Source organism: Osmerus mordax, chromosome 24, assembly GCF_038355195.1.
Source record: "Osmerus mordax isolate fOsmMor3 chromosome 24, fOsmMor3.pri, whole genome shotgun sequence".
Lineage (NCBI taxonomy): Eukaryota > Metazoa > Chordata > Actinopteri > Osmeriformes > Osmeridae > Osmerus > Osmerus mordax.
The window spans coordinates 6,657,668-6,677,861 of NC_090073.1; the positions used below are offsets into that span (position 1 = coordinate 6,657,668).

At 46.3% G+C, this 20,194-nt stretch overlaps 1 protein-coding gene across 4 annotated transcripts; it reads right to left on the bottom strand.

Annotated features, from left to right (window-relative positions):
- Positions 1-122: 122 nt before the first annotated feature.
- Positions 123-13,767, bottom strand: tango2 (transport and golgi organization 2 homolog (Drosophila)). 4 transcript variants are annotated; one of them, XM_067228334.1, is made up of 9 exons: positions 13,636-13,767; positions 12,652-12,786; positions 9,787-9,875; positions 7,984-8,103; positions 7,094-7,208; positions 1,974-2,041; positions 1,655-1,802; positions 1,170-1,274; positions 123-927 (listed from the first exon to the last, which is right to left on the bottom strand). In XM_067228334.1, the coding sequence occupies exons 2-9, from the start codon at positions 12,705-12,707 to the stop codon at positions 804-806; spliced, it is 825 nt and encodes a 274-aa protein (XP_067084435.1). In that variant the 5' UTR covers positions 12,708-12,786; positions 13,636-13,767; the 3' UTR covers positions 123-803. The 4 variants fall into 4 exon arrangements, with proteins under 4 accessions (XP_067084435.1, XP_067084434.1, XP_067084432.1 ...); XM_067228333.1 differs by having other exon boundaries at positions 1,655-1,805; XM_067228331.1 differs by lacking the exons at positions 9,787-9,875; positions 13,636-13,767 and adding an exon at positions 13,200-13,551 and having other exon boundaries at positions 1,655-1,805.
- Positions 13,768-20,194: the final 6,427 nt, after the last annotated feature.

Genomic DNA, 20,194 nt, shown 5'->3' on the forward strand with positions numbered 1-20,194 from the left:
CAAACCTCAGAACCTCCACCAACTGACCAATCAAATGGGAAGTGGTAAATTGAGTGCAGTCCTCCAGACAGCCGGTAGAGGCTTAAAGTATACAATTTTTACTGTCAGTACTCAGTCACATACATTGATTAAAATACTTTATTCACGAGTGAAATCAAGAAAACTGTGACAGATTCATGTAAACCTGAGCCAATAAGAACACTCAGGAAGTAGAATCATCGTTGAATCATACATCTAAAAGAGTCATTCATTCAAAAGAGGGATTCGGATGGCTCATTGCAAAGATTAGATTGAACACTGGGGTAAATGGTGTGCAGGATCTAATTTCCAGCAAGTCAAAACACTCACCTAAAGCAATACAAAAGGCAGGAAAAGAAAAAAGAAAACAATCAGGATATCATTTTAGATTAGATGGTGATAGCTTAACGTACCATTGTTCTGTCAAAAGGCTGTTCTTTGGCAATAAACATTTTAATGCACACACATCAAAATAACATCAAGTCCTTATTATAAATTAAACAATAGCTCTCAGACCATGAGTCTATAATCAAGGAAAAACAACTCAATGTAATAGTCACTTCACACTTGCCATATGTTCAAGCGAAAATAACTCCCAAAACATATTAAAAAGTGCAATTAATCTCTTTCCAATAAAAAGGTGTGCTAATTAAAAACACCACTCACACCTACGTCGGTTCCAATAGAAAACAAAATTGTTGTCATTGTCGAGGGAGTATGGCTGACTGGAAGGAGGAAAGCGATCGGATGAAGAAAGGCACAGAGTAGGCTTCCCCCGGCGGTCTTCAGTCCTCCTGGAGTTTGAACTGGAAAGTGTTTGTACTCCATTGGCTGACGTCACAGTTTAACATGGTGCGCTCGGTGAAGGTCACATTCCCGGCTGCATCCACAAGGATGATGGTATTGGCCCTGGTGCAGACAGACAAAAACAAGACAAAACGTATAAGGAGAAGCATCATAGGCTCGTGGAGCGTCCCCATTGGTGATGCAGAGGACGGCTGTCCAATCAGGCGGAGGCAGGGTCGTTGCACGCTAAGCTCATGTTCACCAGAGGCTGTGCGATCTGACACCCAGGGGGTGGTTAGCCTGGAAGTCGGGGCCAGCCGTGGAAATGGGGCCAAGCTAACTGGATTGTGGAGGAGGACTCTGACCTTGTTCCGTAAGAGGGCGAGCGCACACACACGGCAGACAGGGCTTGGAGCATGCGCCCGCTGTAGCCTTCCCCCTGGCTCTCCTGCGCCGGGTCAGGGCTGTTCCTGTGGAAGACACCCACCCACCAAGTCAACAACCACAACTAAAGTAATGGGAGTCAGGTGGCTGAGCGGTTAGGGAATTGGGCTAGTAATCCGAAGGTTGCTGGTTCGTATGCCGGCTGTGCCAAATGACGTTGTGTCCTTGGGAAAGGCACTTCACCCTACTTGCCTCGGGGGGAATGTCCCTGTACTTACTGTAAGTCGCTCTGGATAAGAGCGTCTGCTAGATGACTAAATGTAAATGGATATTGTGCATCTGGTAGCCTCTACGGTTGGTCCGACCAAGTCAATCAGATCCCTTTCCCCCTGGTCTCTTCCTGGGGGGGGGCTAACGAGCGTGTCGGTTGAGGGGGGTTTCCCGTTAAACCGAGCGAGCCACTCACATCTCCTCGTTGTTGAGGAGCTTGATGAGCTCCTGCACCAGGCCGTCGCAGGGCAGGCCCTGGTCGACCACGCTGGTGAAGTGGCGCTTGCCCTGCTGCAGCTTGTTCCACGGAGTCTCAAGGAGGGAGTTACTCAGCCCATAGATTCCTGCTGGAGCAGAGACACACACACACACACACACACACACACAGGAAAGATGGAAAGAACATTGCGAATCAGATGCAGGATACACATGAGCATCAACATTATATAGATTCACGTAACTGAATAGACGGATAGATTTTGTTTCTGACAGAAACCGCGTGTTGAAAACCAGACCTGCTTTTAGACGGATGGGCTCAGCACTGCCTCTGTTTCCATAGTAACACATGGTGTCGTCTTTGGCCCTGTGTCGGACACAATGAGAGAGAAAATGAGATGTCTCCTTATGACCCATTAAGTTCTGTGTCTAATTGGAAAGGCCATTCTTGGTCAACCATGATGTCATTATTAAAGAGACGTAGAGCACATTCGATTCCATTTTTTCCTTTACAATTATAATTTCCTCCACAGCCCATCAAATAGCGATTAAACACACCATTGAATTTATGGCAATTTAAATGCCAAATAAAATCCAAACTTTTGTTAATAGTGACAATAGATACTTATCCTCAGGGGGAGTTCATGGGTGGGGACGGACAAGCTTACCTAAGGTGTTGCGTATCCTAAAAAATATTCACCTGAAACGAAACGCCTCATCGTGTGAGTGGCTGTCTGACATCCAAGAAAAGATCTACTGCTTCAGGACAACAAAGTGAATAATAAAGAACAACGGGCTCTGAAAGAGAATGAATCCCTGTTCTTAAGTGATGGCGGGGGAGGGTGTCAATCATCCGACTGGTGCAACACTGCATCAACAGCTCACCTACAGCCTGGCACACGGCTGCGCAAGAGTTGCTTGGTTGAAAAGTTTACGAGCTGATACTTTTCCCCAAAATACAATTGCCGGGAAGCTGGCGGGAGATGGTTTGTCAGGTGAGAGATGAAACGTGATTAAGGACAGGGGAGTACAATCAAATGAATCTGATGCGAGTCAGGCTGGTCCAACCGTTGCTAGTTGAAGTTTATGCCCTAATGCTGAATAACACTAAGTAAATAACTGTTCCTGTACATAGGATCCCTCACATGATCTATGTTCTTTCCGGAATCGCAAAAGACAACTGCAAAGTGCTACTGAAAAGCTGTGGGGTCCAAAAGAAAAAGCCACGTTGAAAATCATCTGCACAACAAACCAGAGGACCTTAATATCATTCACAGGCAAAAGGTCACAAATTGTAGCTAGGCAACCATCCCTTTTAAAACAGCTCTGGATACATCTGCATTAGCAATCCACACATAAAATCACCCCCTTTGAAGGATCTGTGCAAACCAGCAGAAAGCCTACGCAGTCAGGATGAGGATGATGCTGTGGGCTGGATGAGGATGATGCTGTGGGCTGGATGGGGATGATGCTTTGGGCTGGATGAGGATGATGCTGTGGGGCTGGATGATGCTTTGGGCTGGATGAGGATGATGCTGTGGGGCTGGATGAGGATGATGCTGTGGGCTGGATGAGGATGATGCTGTGGGCTGGATGAGGATGATGCTGTGGGCTGGATGGGGATGATGCTGTGGGGCTGGATGAGGATGATGCTGTGGGGCTGGATGAGGATGATGCTGTGGGGCTGGATGAGGATGATACTGTGGGGCTGGATGAGGATGATGCTGTGGGGCTGGATGGGGATGATGCTGTGGGGCTGGATGAGGATGATACTGTGGGGCTGGATGAGGATGATGCTGTGGGCTGGATGGGGATGAGTACATTACCCTTTCCCATTTACTACTCTGCTCGAGCCAGACACGAGGAGTAAAACACAGTTTAGACTGATTGAGGCCCTGCGCTTGATTGACAGGGCGCCCTGCGGTGAGACGTGGGAAGCACGCCGCCACCCTGGTGCTGGAGAGCAGATGGAAGGGAACGAGGGAGGGCAGGAGCAGTTTCTAAGATCCAAAAGCTGTGGCGGGAATATTAAAAAGGAAAACCCATCTTTGGTGGTCGATTTGGAGGGAGACGAGGACACGGCAGGGGGTAGAGCCACTGGGCAGAGGCGACAGGAAGAAATGGTCTGATTAAAGGGAAGAAAAGACTTTGAAGATCTGGCCCATCATCGCTAGCACATCGATGGGAGATGTTGTAAATGAACAGGCTCCGCAGTCTATCCTCCTGCAGCTCTGTTAGAAGCTGTGTTCATCCTCCCAGCTGCAGTGTAGTAGCTGGCAGAGGATTCCTCTCCACAGGGTGTGTGTGTGTGTGGGGGGGGGGTCTTCCTGTAAACACTCCATGCTCCATGCATTTCAACATGAGTTATAAGACTAGCACAGCTGAATAACTCGCCCGCAATATGAATCCCAATAGAAAAGATCCCCCCCCCCCCCCAGAAAGATGAAAGACTACAAAAACACATTTTAAAGCCCATTTTTTGTGCTACATCTGGATTTGCTCATGGACAACACTGACGTGCCGATCTATATTCATGTTATGAACGCAGCCATGATCCGTAAAGGAACAGCAGCTTACTCTGCTTGAGGCTGAAGTTACTGCCACGGCATGGCTGCCCGAAGCCGGATAGCCTGTACAACCAGGGGACCCAACACTGCCAGGCAACCGAAAAGGTCCCCACGTCTGAACACGCGAGGCTGCCAACAGCCTCAGCATGGCGTCAGGCCATGTCAACAATTCACTTGAGTAAACTTGACGCATTAATGTGTACTCACACACACACTAGCACATTAGCACCCCCAGCATGCAGAATCAGAGGAAAGCAATCAGAGTGCAGATCAAGTCCAGCATACTTAGGCCCACAGGCTTCCACTTCTTGATTTAAGATCCGTATATGCTTATTGTTTGCGCCTTCCGGCCACAGTAAATTCGGTGTTTAATAAAACCAAATTGTGATTCTGACAGGAATGTTCAATCCAGGTCCTCGGGTTCCACTATCCTGCACGTTTGAGATGTTTCCCTGCTCCGGCGCACCTGATTCTAATGAAGGGTCGTTATCAGGCTTCCATAGCTTCTTAACCCATTTCATTTGAATCAGGTGCGTTGGAGCAAGGAAACATCTAAAAACACACAGGACAGCGGACCAGGATTGAACACCCCTGCTCAATGATGTCATTCAAGAGGAGGTTTCAATACGTCTTCATTCGTTCCAACATGAGAGATGCGGTGGCCATACTGATACACGTGAACGCAGGGCCATTTCCTGATTTTCCCTCAAGCAATATCCATCTCCCAGACTATGGATTATTGATCAAGGGGAGGCTAATATAAATAACGCAAAAGCCGATATGAACATTTTAACGCCGGCCCAGCGCGGCGTATGAAAGTTCATCCTTTTAGCGGGACTGCACCCCACATAGTCTGAACATGCATTGTTGAACACGGGGAACACAGAGAATGTTTAAAAAGGCCGCTACATCTGGGTTCCGTGTCTGGCGTCGCGGGTGCGGGCCTGTCATAAATCATATCGCTGGTTAGCGACGGATGAGAAACCCTCTAATTGTAATGTAGAGCTTGTCTCGTCGACGAGACAGGGCTATTGATTCGGAGAGAAGAGAAGCCCAAACGCATTTCCTCCGGGTTGTCTGGGGCGCGCGTCGCTCGCCTTGGTGTGCATACAGGGGAGAGAAACGAACCCGCCCTGTAATGACGTTTATTTTATTTTATCAAAAGGCGAAACAAATGCACGGCAAGCTCAGCCGTCGTCTCTCCCACTCTCATCTCTCGTCTACTGCAGATATGATGCGTTACTTCTGCTTATCAGCATGTGTGTTCTCGTGGTAAACACAGGCCCATAGAAAGATGGGGAAAATGGCGAGTGCAGAGATCTTGCTAACAGATGACGGTAGCTCGCCACAGCATATGTCAACAAATAGACAGATATTGGTTCTCTTTGTCATGAACATGTGACACTGGACTCCTGTTGTTCCAGGCATCTTGTGGCGGTGGCGGCGGGGGCAACAGTTGCTGTGAACATGCCCATTTTGTGCTGTTAAAGTAATTTGCATTTACAGATTGTTTTGGTTTTTTGGTCAACACTGTGGCGTGCAGAGATCTCCTGCTGTACAAATAAAAACCTGCCGTTTACAGGTGTGTGCGTGCATGCACACGTTTTGTCTTTGTGTATGAGCTGCGGTGACGGACGGGGTTTTAAAATAGAAGTGCTCGCTAACAGTGCTGTTCCTGCCTGGGGCCATGTTACCAAGATGTTTGGAACAAGACGTCTCCAGCTCACACAAGAAGACAACCCCCTTCCTCTCACTGCCACTGGGAAAAGAATCAGACCAAATCAATATTACCTAGAGACCTGTTGCCATACCAACAGTGGGTTACTACAGCACGATGTGCCAAGCCCGCTATTTCCCTGTGCATCATGAAGACATCACATGCTAGCCATCCCTATCCACTGGAGATGGGCAGAAAAAGATAGCATCACTAAAAGCGTGTAACACCATGGATTTCCATGGCAACTCCTTATAAAAGAGCCGGGAAAATAATAATGACCAGGTGCTCTCTGAGCCTGGAGGTTCGTTCTGGACATGGTTCTCCTTGTTAGGCTGGTGGAAAGGAGACTAACCACACAGACAGAGGGAAGTCACATGGACAGAGATGACACAGAGAAATAGAGATGACACCGACCAGAGAGATACTGGGGGAGTGGGAAAGAGAGAGAGAGGAAAGAAATAAATGTAATCGCAAAACATACAGGAATGATTTCAGTGCAGATCAACATTGAATCTGTAAACGCAGATTAAGGCAAAGATGGAATAACATGTGATGCAACAAACTCAGAACGAGAGCGAGAGAGGCTCTGTGGACTTGATGTTCCCAGAGGGGAGGGGCTGAACCCTTCTCTCTCACTCCTTACCGCTGAGCACTGCATGCCATCTCCCTGATCATACTACTGCTACAATCCTGATCTACACGCATACACACAGAGGAAAAATAGCATACAGAAAAGGCGTCTTTGCAACAGTGCCCAGGAAAGTCCCTAATAAAAAGGGTTGGCATCCAGTCAATGAAGCCTGGCCTGTCCTCCCCCCCTCCCCCCCTCCATCCCAGTCCCTCCCCCCCTCTCTCCCAGTCCCTCCCCCCCTCTCTCCCAGTCCCTCCCCCCCTCTCTCCCAGTCCCTCCCCCCCCTCCCTCCCAGTCCCTCCCCCCCTCCAAGTCCCACCCCCCCTCCCAGTCCCTCCCCCCCTCCATCCCAGTCCCTCCCCCCCTCCCTCCCAGTCCCTCCCCCCCTCTCTCCCAGTCCCTCCCCCCCTCTCTACCAGTCCCTCCCCCCCTCCCTCCCAGTCCCTCCCCCCCTCCCAGTCCCTCCCCCCCCCTCCCTCCCAGTCCCTCCCCCCCTTCGCCCACCTGAACTCAGCAGTGAGGAGGTTGAAGCCGTTGTACAGGTGTCCCTCCGTGGAGACCTTCTTCAGGTAGGAGTAGCTGTCCTGGTGGTCCGTCAGGAAGTTTGGGACGAGAAACCCTGGAGGGAACACCGACACGTAGCGTCAACTTCTTGGTAACTTTGACATTGCCGACTTCGGAAATGGAAACCAGCTATGTGGAGGGGTTTTAGAGAAAGCAGTGGAGCCATGTCGTTTTTGGACACCAGCTCCCGCTTTGCGGTTGCGTGTTTTCGCCCAGACGGAACATTGAGTGGTTTTGATCCACAGTCAAATGAAAACAAAGTGGCCCCCCGCCCCCCCCCCAGAAAGAGTAGTAAAAACAGGACACAACGTTTATCTGCCTGCTGCAGAATTAAAGACAACGACTTCTGGTGAAGCTCTTCAAAAGGGAGGCCTATTACAATATTACACTTCTTCCCGTGCTGACAAGTGAGATATTTGAGCGAGAGATGCGAGAGGGTTTAGCTGAAGATGTGAGATGTTCCAGTTTGAGTCGCGAGCTGGTGTCTGGAGAGTGACCTGCGTTGATGTAACAACAGCAAAGTGTGCCAGGTAAACACCTGGGATTAAGTTGTCATAACAAAACAAAAGAGAACTCCAGCTACTCCAGCCAGAAGTGTTTCCCTCTAGTCTCCAAGCATCTGCACGGGACAGCTGGGCAGAAACAAGTATGGTAGAGACAAACACACACTTCTTTAATGTGGCTCTCGGGAATTGGGGACTATTGGCCAGCTGTTTCAGGCCATTTCATAATAATGTAATGTATTCATTTAGCAATCGCTTTTATCTATAGCGACATAGATGAGGGAGATTTGTGCACGTGTGTGTGTGTGTGTGTGTGTGGGATCAGACCTCGGCCCTGGGCCTCGGGGTTAGGTCGTCCCTCCAGGTAGTTGGTCAGCGCAGCGAGCTTGCCCCTCTTGTTGATCCCGAGCCATGACCCACCTTCCTTTCCCTCCTCCAGGTCCAGCCCTGGAAACAAGCACGGAAAACACGCGTCACATGGAGACCCGACAACATGGGAATTTGTGGCCGTTTATCAAGCACTTTAATCCAAAGCGACATCTTGTCATGCAGTCTAATGCTCTACCACTGAGCTATACCCATACCCATACATATAACTACCCTCCCCCCCTCCCACCACCAGAATTCCCACCAGGTTCACGTTGAGGTTACGAGAAAGGCCAAACATGCATTCAATGATTCATCTGAGAATTCAAACTGGTAACATTTGTTCTGAAACACACCTCTCACTACAGTACGAAGTGTGTAAAGACAGGGACAGCTGTATGAAGGATCTCCAGGGGCTGCAAGACTACACTTCAACCAGATCGATGTGCAGCCTGTGGGCCCTACTTCAGACAGCTCAGCCAAAGGGCCAGGCCCAGCCTGTCTAATCCTCTAGAGGAGAGAGGAAGACATCTCCACGGGGGGGGAAATGGCTTCCTCACCCTTTTCTCCCTCCACAATACTTTCCCATTGCTTGGCATCAGGACCCTGTCACCCCCCCCCCCCCCCCCCCAGCAACAGCAACCATCACTCATTACTGCCACAACACATAAATGCAGCCATCAATTACATCCCTGCTGCTCCAGTCTGACCCTACGATTAGATATGGGGTAATGTGTGTGTGTGTGTGTGTGTGTGGGAGGGGGAACAGATGGACAACCGAGGGCATCTGTGTGTTCTCTGTGCAGAAAAAAAGGGGTGATTGATTTCCTGCCCGGTCCATATTGTCTATGGGACCGGAAAAGATCAGTCACTTAAACCTAGTTTACTGCGAAAGTGTGTCGTTGAGTGACTGAGTGGAGGCGAAGTCTATTGAACCAAGTGGCCAATTGACGCTGACAAATCAGTGAATATCAAAGCTGGACTGAACTGCCTTCCAAAAAGGCCTGCATGTTTACTGACTCGGTAGACCATTTAAGACTGACCTGTTGGAAGTCCAATGGGCTTACCACCCACCTATGTCAACTAGACAGAAGGATGAACTCGTTTGTGAATTTACCTCGAAAACAAGTGTCTTATATCATCATACCCGCAACGAACTGTCTACTTTTCATATGGGCAAAGTCAAAGGGGTGAATCCTCCTTACATTTAGCAGACGCTCTTATCCAGAGCGACTTACAGTAAGTACAGGGACATTCCCCCGAGGCAAGTAGGGTGAAGTGCCTTGCCCAAGGACACAACGTCGTTTTTCACAGCCGGGAATCGAATCAGCAACCTTCTGATACTAGCCCGCTTCCCTAACCGCTCAGCCCACCTGACTCCACTTCTTGAGTGGAAAGCCAACGCTCTTGATAGTAAACCAACCTCTTCACCTTTTACACCCAATTTCGTTTCAATACCACGCAACTCAAGAACATGCATTTATTTCTGTATCCGTACACGGCCACAGTTTTAATAAATAATGGTATGTCTCGCGAAAGAGGGGACGACGACGACAACAAGGAGTACTTAGTTCCTCTTGAAATGGTCTGTTGACATGGAAACCAATATCCACCTCATGAATGCCCACCGGCTAGGCTGTGCTGTGCTGAACATAAAGGCTCCCAGCGAGGGCGATACCCGAGGAGATCCACTCCCTCTGCGGATCCTGCAGGCCCCTCAGTCCTCCTGCTCCCCTCTGCCTCCCTTTACAAGTGTGCACTCACCACTGAGAATATCGCCGTTGTTTGGCCAAAAATCGGCAGCTTTCGACGGCCTGTTGTAGAACTCATCTCTGTTGGCAGCCAGAATCAGCCTGGGATACGGGAGGGAAAGACGGGAACAAATACAAGAGGGTCAGAACCGTGCGTGTTCGCAGAGACGTGGATCGTTTTCGGGCTAAACAACCCGACTCCACCAACGGAGGCGGACCTGTATTATTCATTTGTGACACCAGGGGGAGCAAGAACGCCCGGCACCTCATCTGCATCCAACATCCCCAGTCCTCTACTCACCAGTGGTTCTCAACCCTGGTCCTCGAGTACCCCTTTACTGCATGTTTTAGCTGTTTCCCTGCTCCAACACACCTGATTCAAATGAATGGTCATTAGCAGGCTTCTGCATAACTAGATAACAACCCATTCATTTGAATCAGGTGTGTTGGAGCAGGGAAACAGCTAAAACATGCAGTAAAGGGGAGTAAAGTAAAGAGGACCAGGGTTGAGAACCACTGCTCTACACAACCCTCTCTCTCCCACCCTCGTCCGACCAGTCATCCTGCTCTCCAGATCGTTATGGCGATGAGTCGGGAAGGATGGATTTTCAGCGTGTGAGGCGCCGGGGCACCAGAAGACGGGCTTGAGTAGTCATTGTGTTCCCTATCGCCCAGGCTGCACTGACGCTGCAGGGGACATGTGACAGGATCGACACGGAAGAGATAAGGGAGGACCCACTGATGATGCTCAATAGTCTAAGGAAGAATAGAAACGCTCTAGAAATTGAAGTCTTTTTTTTTTTTTATCTAATATCGGAGAAGGGTAGCGTACACAGACACTGAGGCCCAGCCAAAGACTACGCGTTCTGACAGATACAAAAGGTCACTAGTACAACAGAGGTGTCATCCTAGCCTTGAAATAAACCCTCAATACTTGTCTAGACCCAAAGGTGCTGCATTATCCAGTGCCAAATCAATGTGGCTACAAAACAGACTTTATGTTCCTGGCAGTTGAGTGAAGCCTAATGACTCAAGCATTACAGCTTCTTTACAGTTCAATGCTAAAAGTCATTCTTACTAAGCCAATGCCATTCCTCTTACTCAGGCCTGTTATTCAGCGACACCTGGGCCTAATGTGTCCCTCTTTACAATAAACTTTCTCACGGCTGTTCCTAATGGAGCATTTGACATTAATCTTTGGAGACTTTTACCGACTCCGCAGAACTGTCACTTATTTAGCAAGCCAACATTGCATGACTTAGAGACTTTGGGTTACTGTCCATGAATCCCTCCAAGCAGTCTACGAATGCAGGCTACACAAAAAGTGTGGACATGCACACGCACAGATTTTTAGCTGACGTACGTGACTGCTTAGACAGCAAATGAGTGTTTTGTATTTTATTTATTATTTCAAGTAGTTTGTGGTATTCTAGCCTGCAGGGCAAAACATCACAGAGGTAACAAGGCTTAACGGGTGTTTTTTCTTGACATGTTGTCCTTTGAGCATTAAGAAACGTTCACTAACTAAGCAACAACAACAAAAATACATTTATATTTAGCAGACGCTCTTATCCAGAGCGACTTACAGTAAGTACAGGGACATTCCCCCGAAGCAAGTAGGGTGAAGTGCCTTGCCCAAGGACACAACGTCATTTTGCACGGCCGGGAATCTAACTGGCAACCTTCAGATTACTAGCCCAATTCCCACCTGACTCTGTATATAACGGTATATACAAATCCACAGTTACCACATTGGACTGCCATACCACTTGAATATACCTGCACACATGATAAATGACATAGGCTGTCTGGCATGTTGTGAAACTGGTCCTTACCTTTGTATTTACTTATTATTATAAAAATTACTTTCCCCCTTGCAAACGGTATTACTTGACTTAATATTTAACCATATTTGAATATTTGTGTACCTGTTTTGTTCTGTAACCGTATCCACCTATCCATCATATGTCAAAAGCTCCATAGAGAGATTAATTCAGAGCAAAGTGGCAGGAGAGAAATGAGGTCACAACTTTAATGACCTCTGCAATAATTGCATCTTTCTTCTGGGCTTCACGGCAGCATCCGCCCCCCATTAATCTTGTTGAAAGGATGTGGACACTGATAAGAACAAATACAACAAATTGGCCTAATGGGGGTGGGCCTTTGTGAAGCGGGGGCTAACGCTGCAGTTGCTTAGGATGACGTGTTGGCCTCAGAGTCAATGCACTGTCCCAGAAAACAAAGCACGAGCTAATGCTTCATCATTATAGCAAAGACAGCGTTTGAGATCGTAGTTGTTCAGTGCGATGTCAAAAAGGTAAAAGCTGTCAAAAAGCCAACTTAAAAAAAAAAAAAACTAACAATGGGCAACATGTTTTGTCAAAACATGTTAGTCAAACTGGTAAAAGTAGTTTGTAGGCAAACATTCCTTTTGCAATTGTTTTTCAAATATGAACAACCTGTTACCCAAGACATGATATTGCACAAACATTTTTGTAATTCTTTTGGAGTTTACTCATAGTTGAGTGGAAGTCTATCTTTTGGGGATATGCTCGACTAAGAAAATCTCCCAAAGGAGAAAAGCTGGACTCAAGCCAGGTGGAGAACTCTTCAGAGGATTATAATAAGAGCTTTAGTTTCTACTGTAAGTCACATTGACTGCTCCAAGTACAGTGGCCCTGCTCTTCTCCATGAACGACACAAAGACGCCTCTGCGGACCGCGAGGACCGGGTGTTCACTATACAGCATCATACATGGAATCATTTCATAAAGTGTTAATGGCAGAGAGACATGGAAATATAGGGGACATTTGATAGCAATGTCAAAACCCCTCGATTGTTTTCTAGACCAATGCACAACTGGTGGTGGGCGGCTTACCTGTATGCATTTTTGGATGCAGGCCGAGGGTCAAACTTGAAAAAGATGATACACATGTGGGTGCTGGGGGGGTGGGTGACTCGCTTTCAATCTGTTCAGTCTCTTTCAAAGCTTGCGCATGTTTAAGGGAACGAGCTAGGAAAGAGATAAAAACGAGAACAACAACATTAGAGGGAATGTCAGGTTTAGCCGGGTGAATGAGTGCACGCGGGGTCTGGCTAGCTAAGGTTCCAAGTCACACAAGAGCTAGCTAAATATGCCACTGAGATGTTGTTAGAGGCAGTTGGATGGCATCTCCATTAATTACACCCTCCAAATTGTCCCCCCCAGTTTCCATAAGCACCATATTGCACAGACACGACCGCAATCGCCCTATGATCACAGGGATTTAATGTGCCTAACGCCAATTAACTTTTTAGTCTTCCTTGTAACAAGTCGATAGCACTAGAATCAAGACAAATCAATTTATGCAACTTAAACTAGTCTTGGCTTGGTGTACGAGTCACTGCAACTACTGTAACAGTATTAGTTTACAATGGTGGACTTACTAAAACAGCTACATGTATACATTCATTTCACTAGAGCTAGCTACATTTGTAGCTAGGTGTACATAATGTACTTAGCTAGCTTGACGAGCCAGTGACAGTGTACGCTAACCACTACAAGGTAGGGTGCTAGTGCTAGTAACGTTAGCTAGCTAGAAACTAATAGCAAAAGCATTATATAGCCAGCTAGTTCTACTTTATTTAAAATAGCCTACATGTGCCAACATCGTTGACACGTCGCCTGCTCAGTCCCACAGACTGTGACAATTAGTAGCAACCTAGTTAGCTAAACTTTACATGAAAGAGTATTAGCTAGTAGCTAGTCCAGCTTATAGTCTAATTATTTAGTAAGAAGAGATAGCAACATAGCTAGGCTAGGACTACTCTCCGAGCGAACACCCTTAGCTAGTGTCAGCATTGCTACAGCCGCTGTACTCACAGCTCCGATCATCCCCTTTGACCACAGTAAATTGGGTCCACACGATTTGGTTATAAAGTCAGTAGCCTAGACAGAGCGGATCACATAAACGCTGATTCGCTATGAATGAAACACAACTGCACACCCGCCCAGTCAGTGCACCGCCGGGCCCCACAGAATGAAAATACTCAAGTCACTCAATCTGATTGGACAATGTCATTTCCAGGTCTATTTGTCAGGTTCTCACCTGGAGATTGTCAGCCAGGCCTGAGGCAGTTCTATGCAAACGTGGAAAGGAAAGTAAATAAGCATAAATAAGCTGTAAATCACATGCTAGGTCACAAGAACAGATTCAGTACACTTTTAGGAAATGTTTTGATGCATTGTGGTGTCAAACTTTAGATAAACGGTATTAATCCCAATATGACAATCCGTGAACCTGGTCCTCCATACAGAAATCATAGCCTGAATGAAGTGTTACAATGTAGACGTTTATTGGGAATTCACAGACTCTTTGTCTAGGTTAGTAGTAGGCCATCCTATAGTGTGTTTGTAGCCTATGTGTGTGTGTAACTCTACGTTTGAGTGGCTATGTTGATTGTCTTCTTTATTACAGAATGTATGATTGGCATTTTTTTAAGCCAATCATGTTACAGATGTAGATATTCATTGTGTTTGATCGAAAGCAAATAAAGCCAATAGAAATACTGAAAGCACATCGTTCCTCGAAGACTCCGAAATCGGGGCGGGGTTAAATCGACACTGCTCTGACAGTTCCCTATAGCCGAGACAGGTTAAAGGGACCGCACTGCCTCTTGCAATTACCCGTTACAATTTACTATGATCTTTCAGGCTACTATTTGTTTGTTTGTGCACGATTTAGGAAGACTTTTTTCGACATTAGAAGTTTTAGCAAATGTCTAATAGAGAAACTGACAAACTATTAATAGTTTTAGCTAAATATTTTGAGGCTGTTTGATTTACGGATTGTAGCTACACAGTGCGCAGCTCTCAAACGAATAGGTTTTTTCAATAAAGGATTTAGTCGGGTGATGATAATTAAATCCATCTCCTGGAACTGCACCAAGTAGCCTGCCTTGCAAATTTAGATCATTGGATGTAACAGTAAGCGTTCAAAGGAATAAATACATAGGCTACTCTGCAGAACATTATCCAAAGATCCCAGTAAAACACAGCAAGTTGGTGCGCGCGCGTAATAGACCTCAAGTGAAAGAGAAGCACAAGGTAAGAAAATGCTTTATCTTTATCATGTTTTGATGCTGGTGTTTGAAAAACAAACAGGAAACAATAATTAGATCCAACAGATAGATATTGTTTTAATTCACACTAACACCTTTTTATTTATGGTTAGGCAACGAAGCATTTGTCATTGTCATTAGATTACTTGAATTTCGTGTGCCTGTTGGGAAGCAGGTGATTCTGAACGCAACGATGTTTTTGATTATTGCTTCCCACTAAAGTATACAAACAATTGAACGTTAATGTTATTAACTGTTATCTCAAACAAATCCGGTTTACTCATCGCATTGAACCTGAACTATCGTGGTCTGCAGAAAAATACATCGATTTCTGGTGTAGTATCACAGATGAAAGTGTTGAGGGTGAAGTCCCATGGCCCAGTAGGCTATAGCTGATATGATGTGTAGAAGCAAATGCACCTTAGCAGAACTGAGTGGTCAGCGTAATAACGATAAATCCGACAAGATCGGTAAAGCCTGCCCTGCAGACTTTATACCTTATCAAAAGCGTTGACGTACTCATCTGCAGTACACCTGTTCTTCAAAATAAATAGGTGTTGGATACCTCACTGCTCATTTATGACAATGATGGGAGTCATATCACTGTGTGTGTCAATTTACAATCCTATGTTTTCCATCTCGTGCAATGTGCGTGAGTCGAGTAGTCTTCTGTACTTGCAATACCCAGTGTGGAAAAGGAGGCAGTTGCGAGTTGAATAAATTGTGGTTGGGCATAGTGTACTTGAGCTCCCTACCATTGATGGTTACACACACACACACACACACACACACACACACACACACACACACACACACACACACACACACACACACACACACACACACACACACACTTTCAAAAGAAACTGAAAGCTGAGATCCTCAGTTTTCGTTCTCCTGTGGTATTTTCTTAAATATGAGGTCATAGAATATTTATATAATATTCATTTCAATGCAGCTTAATTGTGATTTTTAAACTCTGCCTCGGTCATTGTGAAGTCATCGTTGAAGTAGGAAGGAACCAGGCTCATAGATTCCACACAATGCCCCTAAGGAAACACCACAGCTGCTTGGTTGAAGATCTGTGGATTTTACACAGTAAAAGTCAAGGAGTGTCGCAGTATTTAAGGAAACATGTTAACCTAGATAGCAGACGGTGCAACAATCGAGACAATAGAAACACTTCTCCAGTCATGTTGTTTCCACTGGAGCACAAAAGACATAGTTGGTCTCTGGTATGCTTCAATGATTATTGCTTAGATGCACTGTTTTAATGTATCCTGTGGCCCCCGCAAATTAAGCAGTCATTGTGAAATTATAGTGTTAGGTCACACTGTCTTTTAGACTTGGAGGGAGAAGATTTCCTCTTGCTGTTGGCCGATAAAACCAATGAAATGGAAATTAGTGGTACACTACGCAACAAATAATTGTTTATCCTTGAAATAAATTTGTTTTATTGAGCTATGAAATGAAGAGAAGCTAGTTAGGATTTTGCAAATGTGTACAGTAGCTCGACTGGCAATCGTTACTGGAGACGAGACTGCTTCACAGAAGAAGAGGTATGACCAAGAATCACATGGCTATGCACGTTTGATGATAAATAAGCTGTGGTTTGTGACTGGGGGGGGGGGGGGGGGGGAGTGTGAGGGCGGCCAGGATCATAGTGAATAGCCCTTTATGCTCCTGACACCTGCAGGCTAGGCCACACTGTGACTTCCCCTCGCCTCCACCCTGCTTGGTATGCACCTCCACCCCGGTCCTGTTCCTCTCCTGCCCACCCTGGCATGCCTCTCCTGGCACCTGTTTTGGGTCATCCCTCCTGCGAAGGAAATAACCGGACTTTGTTTTAGTTTCTATGCAGTCTAGTCCAAAGGCTTTCTGGATTGATTTAGTCAGCATTCAGAAGTTAATAAGGCATAGACATAGGAGTCTGTAGATTTCACAGCCTAGCCACGTTTTTGTGTTTTGTAAAACTCACATGTACACGTCACACTGAGTGGCAGGAATAAAGATGGAGACCGCACAATGAGTAAGATCAATATTTCCAATATTGTGAAAATTCCCCACATTTTAATCTCTGTTGTGCTTGGTGGTTGACCCAGATAGATGTATGACTCAGCTAGTATTATAAGATTACATTTTTGGAATGCTGACATTGCCAGAAATCCCAGAACAGTAGTACATTCCAGTGCTTAAGATCTAACATGAAGATGACTTCCCATGTCACAACTGATTTTAAACGAGATTTCACAATCTCGTCTCCCCTGACCAGTTATTAAAATAATGTTATCCTTTCTACAGTGGCATGTTGACTGGTAATCCTGTCCTTTGTCTTACCTCATCAGCCAGATGAAACATGTGCATCGAGAGAATGAGCTAAAAAGAAAAAAAAGGAAAGATATGAAATGCCCTCCTCGTCAACATGAGGATGGAAATGGCTAAATAGCGCCAGACAATCAGTCGCTGCTGTGTCCCTTCCACCCCTTGTGAGGACTTAACCCAAACTGAACCCCGCAGCTGTTAGCTTCAAGCACAGGCTTGAATTGCTGTTAACCATATATCTTTTTAAACCGACTACGCACTGGATTGAAATTGCTGCACACCTTTAGTCCCCTCCCTTTCCAAATTGAGCCGTCCTCGTTTTACCTGCCCGAAAAAAATACGAAAAAAACCTGTTTCATGCTCCTCCTAAACCAGCTCTAAACACAGTGTCCTCTTCCTCCTCCGGTTCCCTGCTGAAGGATTAACCCTGCTGGACCATGCCCTGACTTGATTATGTCCAGGGATAAAGGCTGCTTAATTGTAATCACTGGGCCATCCCTGAGAGGGTAAATGGCGAAATGGATATCTGACTTCCCAGATCTGACACTACCATCTGATTTTCAAAATGACCCCTTCCCCTTATCCACCTGACAATAGATAAGAAAATGAATTGCCTGAAATACACACTAACAAATTGACTTTATATAAACATAACGCAAATGATTGTGTGCATCGGCATATCATTTCTTCATAGTGTTGTTTTAAGTTCTATATCATGTCTGTGGATCGACACTGTGTATTTATTTGTGTTCTTGCGTCCCTCCCATTCAATTCTGCTCGAAGACTGTGAAATTAGTTTCCAATTCACCGTTAGATTCAATATAAATAAATGGCTTCTCTTTGTGTGTGTGTGTGTGTGTGTGTGTGTGAATGCGTTCCTGAGGGAGAGATGTTGGTGGGGCTCCATAGGTAAAGCTTTACCCTTCCATCTCAGTAGCAAGGGTTGACATAATCTGTGGGAAAAGGCTGTCCTATTGAACCGTACTGCTGAGTGTTGCCCGATCTTTCTGGAGAGAGGGCCTTGGTCTCTGCTCCACCAAAAAGGACAGACACCCGCTGGAAACCCCGACGGAACGAAGAGTGGAGCCGAGTCAAGCTGAATTAGTTGAACAAGTTCACAATACGACACTTTTGAAGTGTCAAATACCAGGTCGAATCTCTCTGTTTTATAAAAGGTTCGTTTTTTCCTCAGAAGTAATTGCCCCGCCTTTCCTGCCGGGCTCCCTGTATTCCACTTATTATTCAAAGATGACTCCTTATACACGGCCTGGATGTTGTTCCCTGACGATGAATTGGTTTTGAAAGGCACTTTTAATTAGCATACACAGGAAGCTCATGACTACTTTACGAGTGCCTTCTTTTCCCCCATCACAGGGGCCCTCATTGCCAGTATTGCGAGGGATTAACAGATCTCGACTGGGTTTTGAATACATTTCAGAAACCTCAGCCTCAAAAATGAGTAATGGAATATTGAGTTCCTCGACCAATCACCTTTTGGAAATATAATCTTTCCTTTGTGCCTTTTACATGAAGGTGATAAAATGCTTGTCGTATTAGACAAGGGAAAACAACACTCTCGTCATCCTAGAAACCTGCAAAGTGGATTTGGCACTTATGCATTTATAATCAGCGCTGGGGATGGATTTTGGGCCCCTGATAAATTACATTTCAATGGAGAGTGGACATCTTATTACCACGTTTAGATTATTGGATGCTCTGTGTGTTTATGTCAATAACGCGTTTCCATCATATCTGAGGAGAAGCGTTGCAAGTTAAGCAGTGACCGCTTGTAAGAACGTTATACTATATAGGGTTGGCGTAGCATGCGTATACCCTCGTATGATTCATGAACAATGCAGAAGGATCAGCAGCTTAACGACGACTATTTCTCTCAGATCGGCGAGGCCTTCCCATCCATCCCGCAGGGTCTATCGGAAAGGGACAACTGATTTATCTGAAGGTCAAGCCCCGAGGGCCTCATAAAAACCCCGTTAAAGAAAGGGAGGAGAATGTTTTTCCTCCCCACTCAAGCCTTGGCTGGAAATATAAAGAGACACTGTCCGAACTGGATCGTGTCAGAGGAGGTGCCAGCATATTCATCAATGCCGGGCTTTCTGTGGGAGAGACTTGATGTGCTGGACTTCAGACTTAGGGAGGTGCTTCCTCCTGCCCAGAGAAGCCAAGGGGCGTTGACCGACTGTGACCGAGCCGTGGTTTACCTACCCCGTCTGTGTTACCTACCCCGTCTGTGTTAACTACCCATCTGCCTTCCCTGCCTCGGGCGGAATTCTTCCCCACGGAAATGACCGGAGCGTGGCCCACACTGTCGCTCAGCGGAAGGGTCTAGAACTCCTCACCGATGACTTGATTTCGGGCGCTTCTCAGTTTAATGGGAAGACGTTCTTTTGTTTCCCCTTGAAATTCATAATTCAGGTCCTGTCATTTTCGATGTCCCTCGATCTCCCTCTCTCTCTCTCTCTCTCTCTCTCTCTCTCTCTCTCTCTCACTCTCTCCCCCCCCCCCTCTCTTCTTCAAGTCTGTCACGTCATTTTCACCATGCTTTCCGACTGAGGTTGAGGGTTGTGATGAAATCAATGGTGGCTGCTGCAGAGAGCGGCGCTGTGTAGAGGGCAGTGCTGCAGTGGGACTGAGGATGCTTCAACCGTGAAACCAGATCTGCTGGCCCAGCATACTGGGGAGCAGGTATGGATACAAACTCACAACACACACACACGCCACATTGCGTAAGCTAATTCGTGGGCAACGTGGTCGCTTAATATTAGGCAGGCTACCAGATGATTTGAAGCTCATGTACTTGTATCAATCAGCCCTAAAGTTAAAGGCTGTTCGTCCTGAAACTGGAAAAGCTTGCCTACGCTGCTATTCTGTTGTCATCCTTTGAAAATGACATTTAAGTAAAACAAAATATCAATTTACTCTTTGGGAAACGAGATAACTTTCTCAAACCGGGGAAGGGGACTCCAAAAGATGCCAATGTT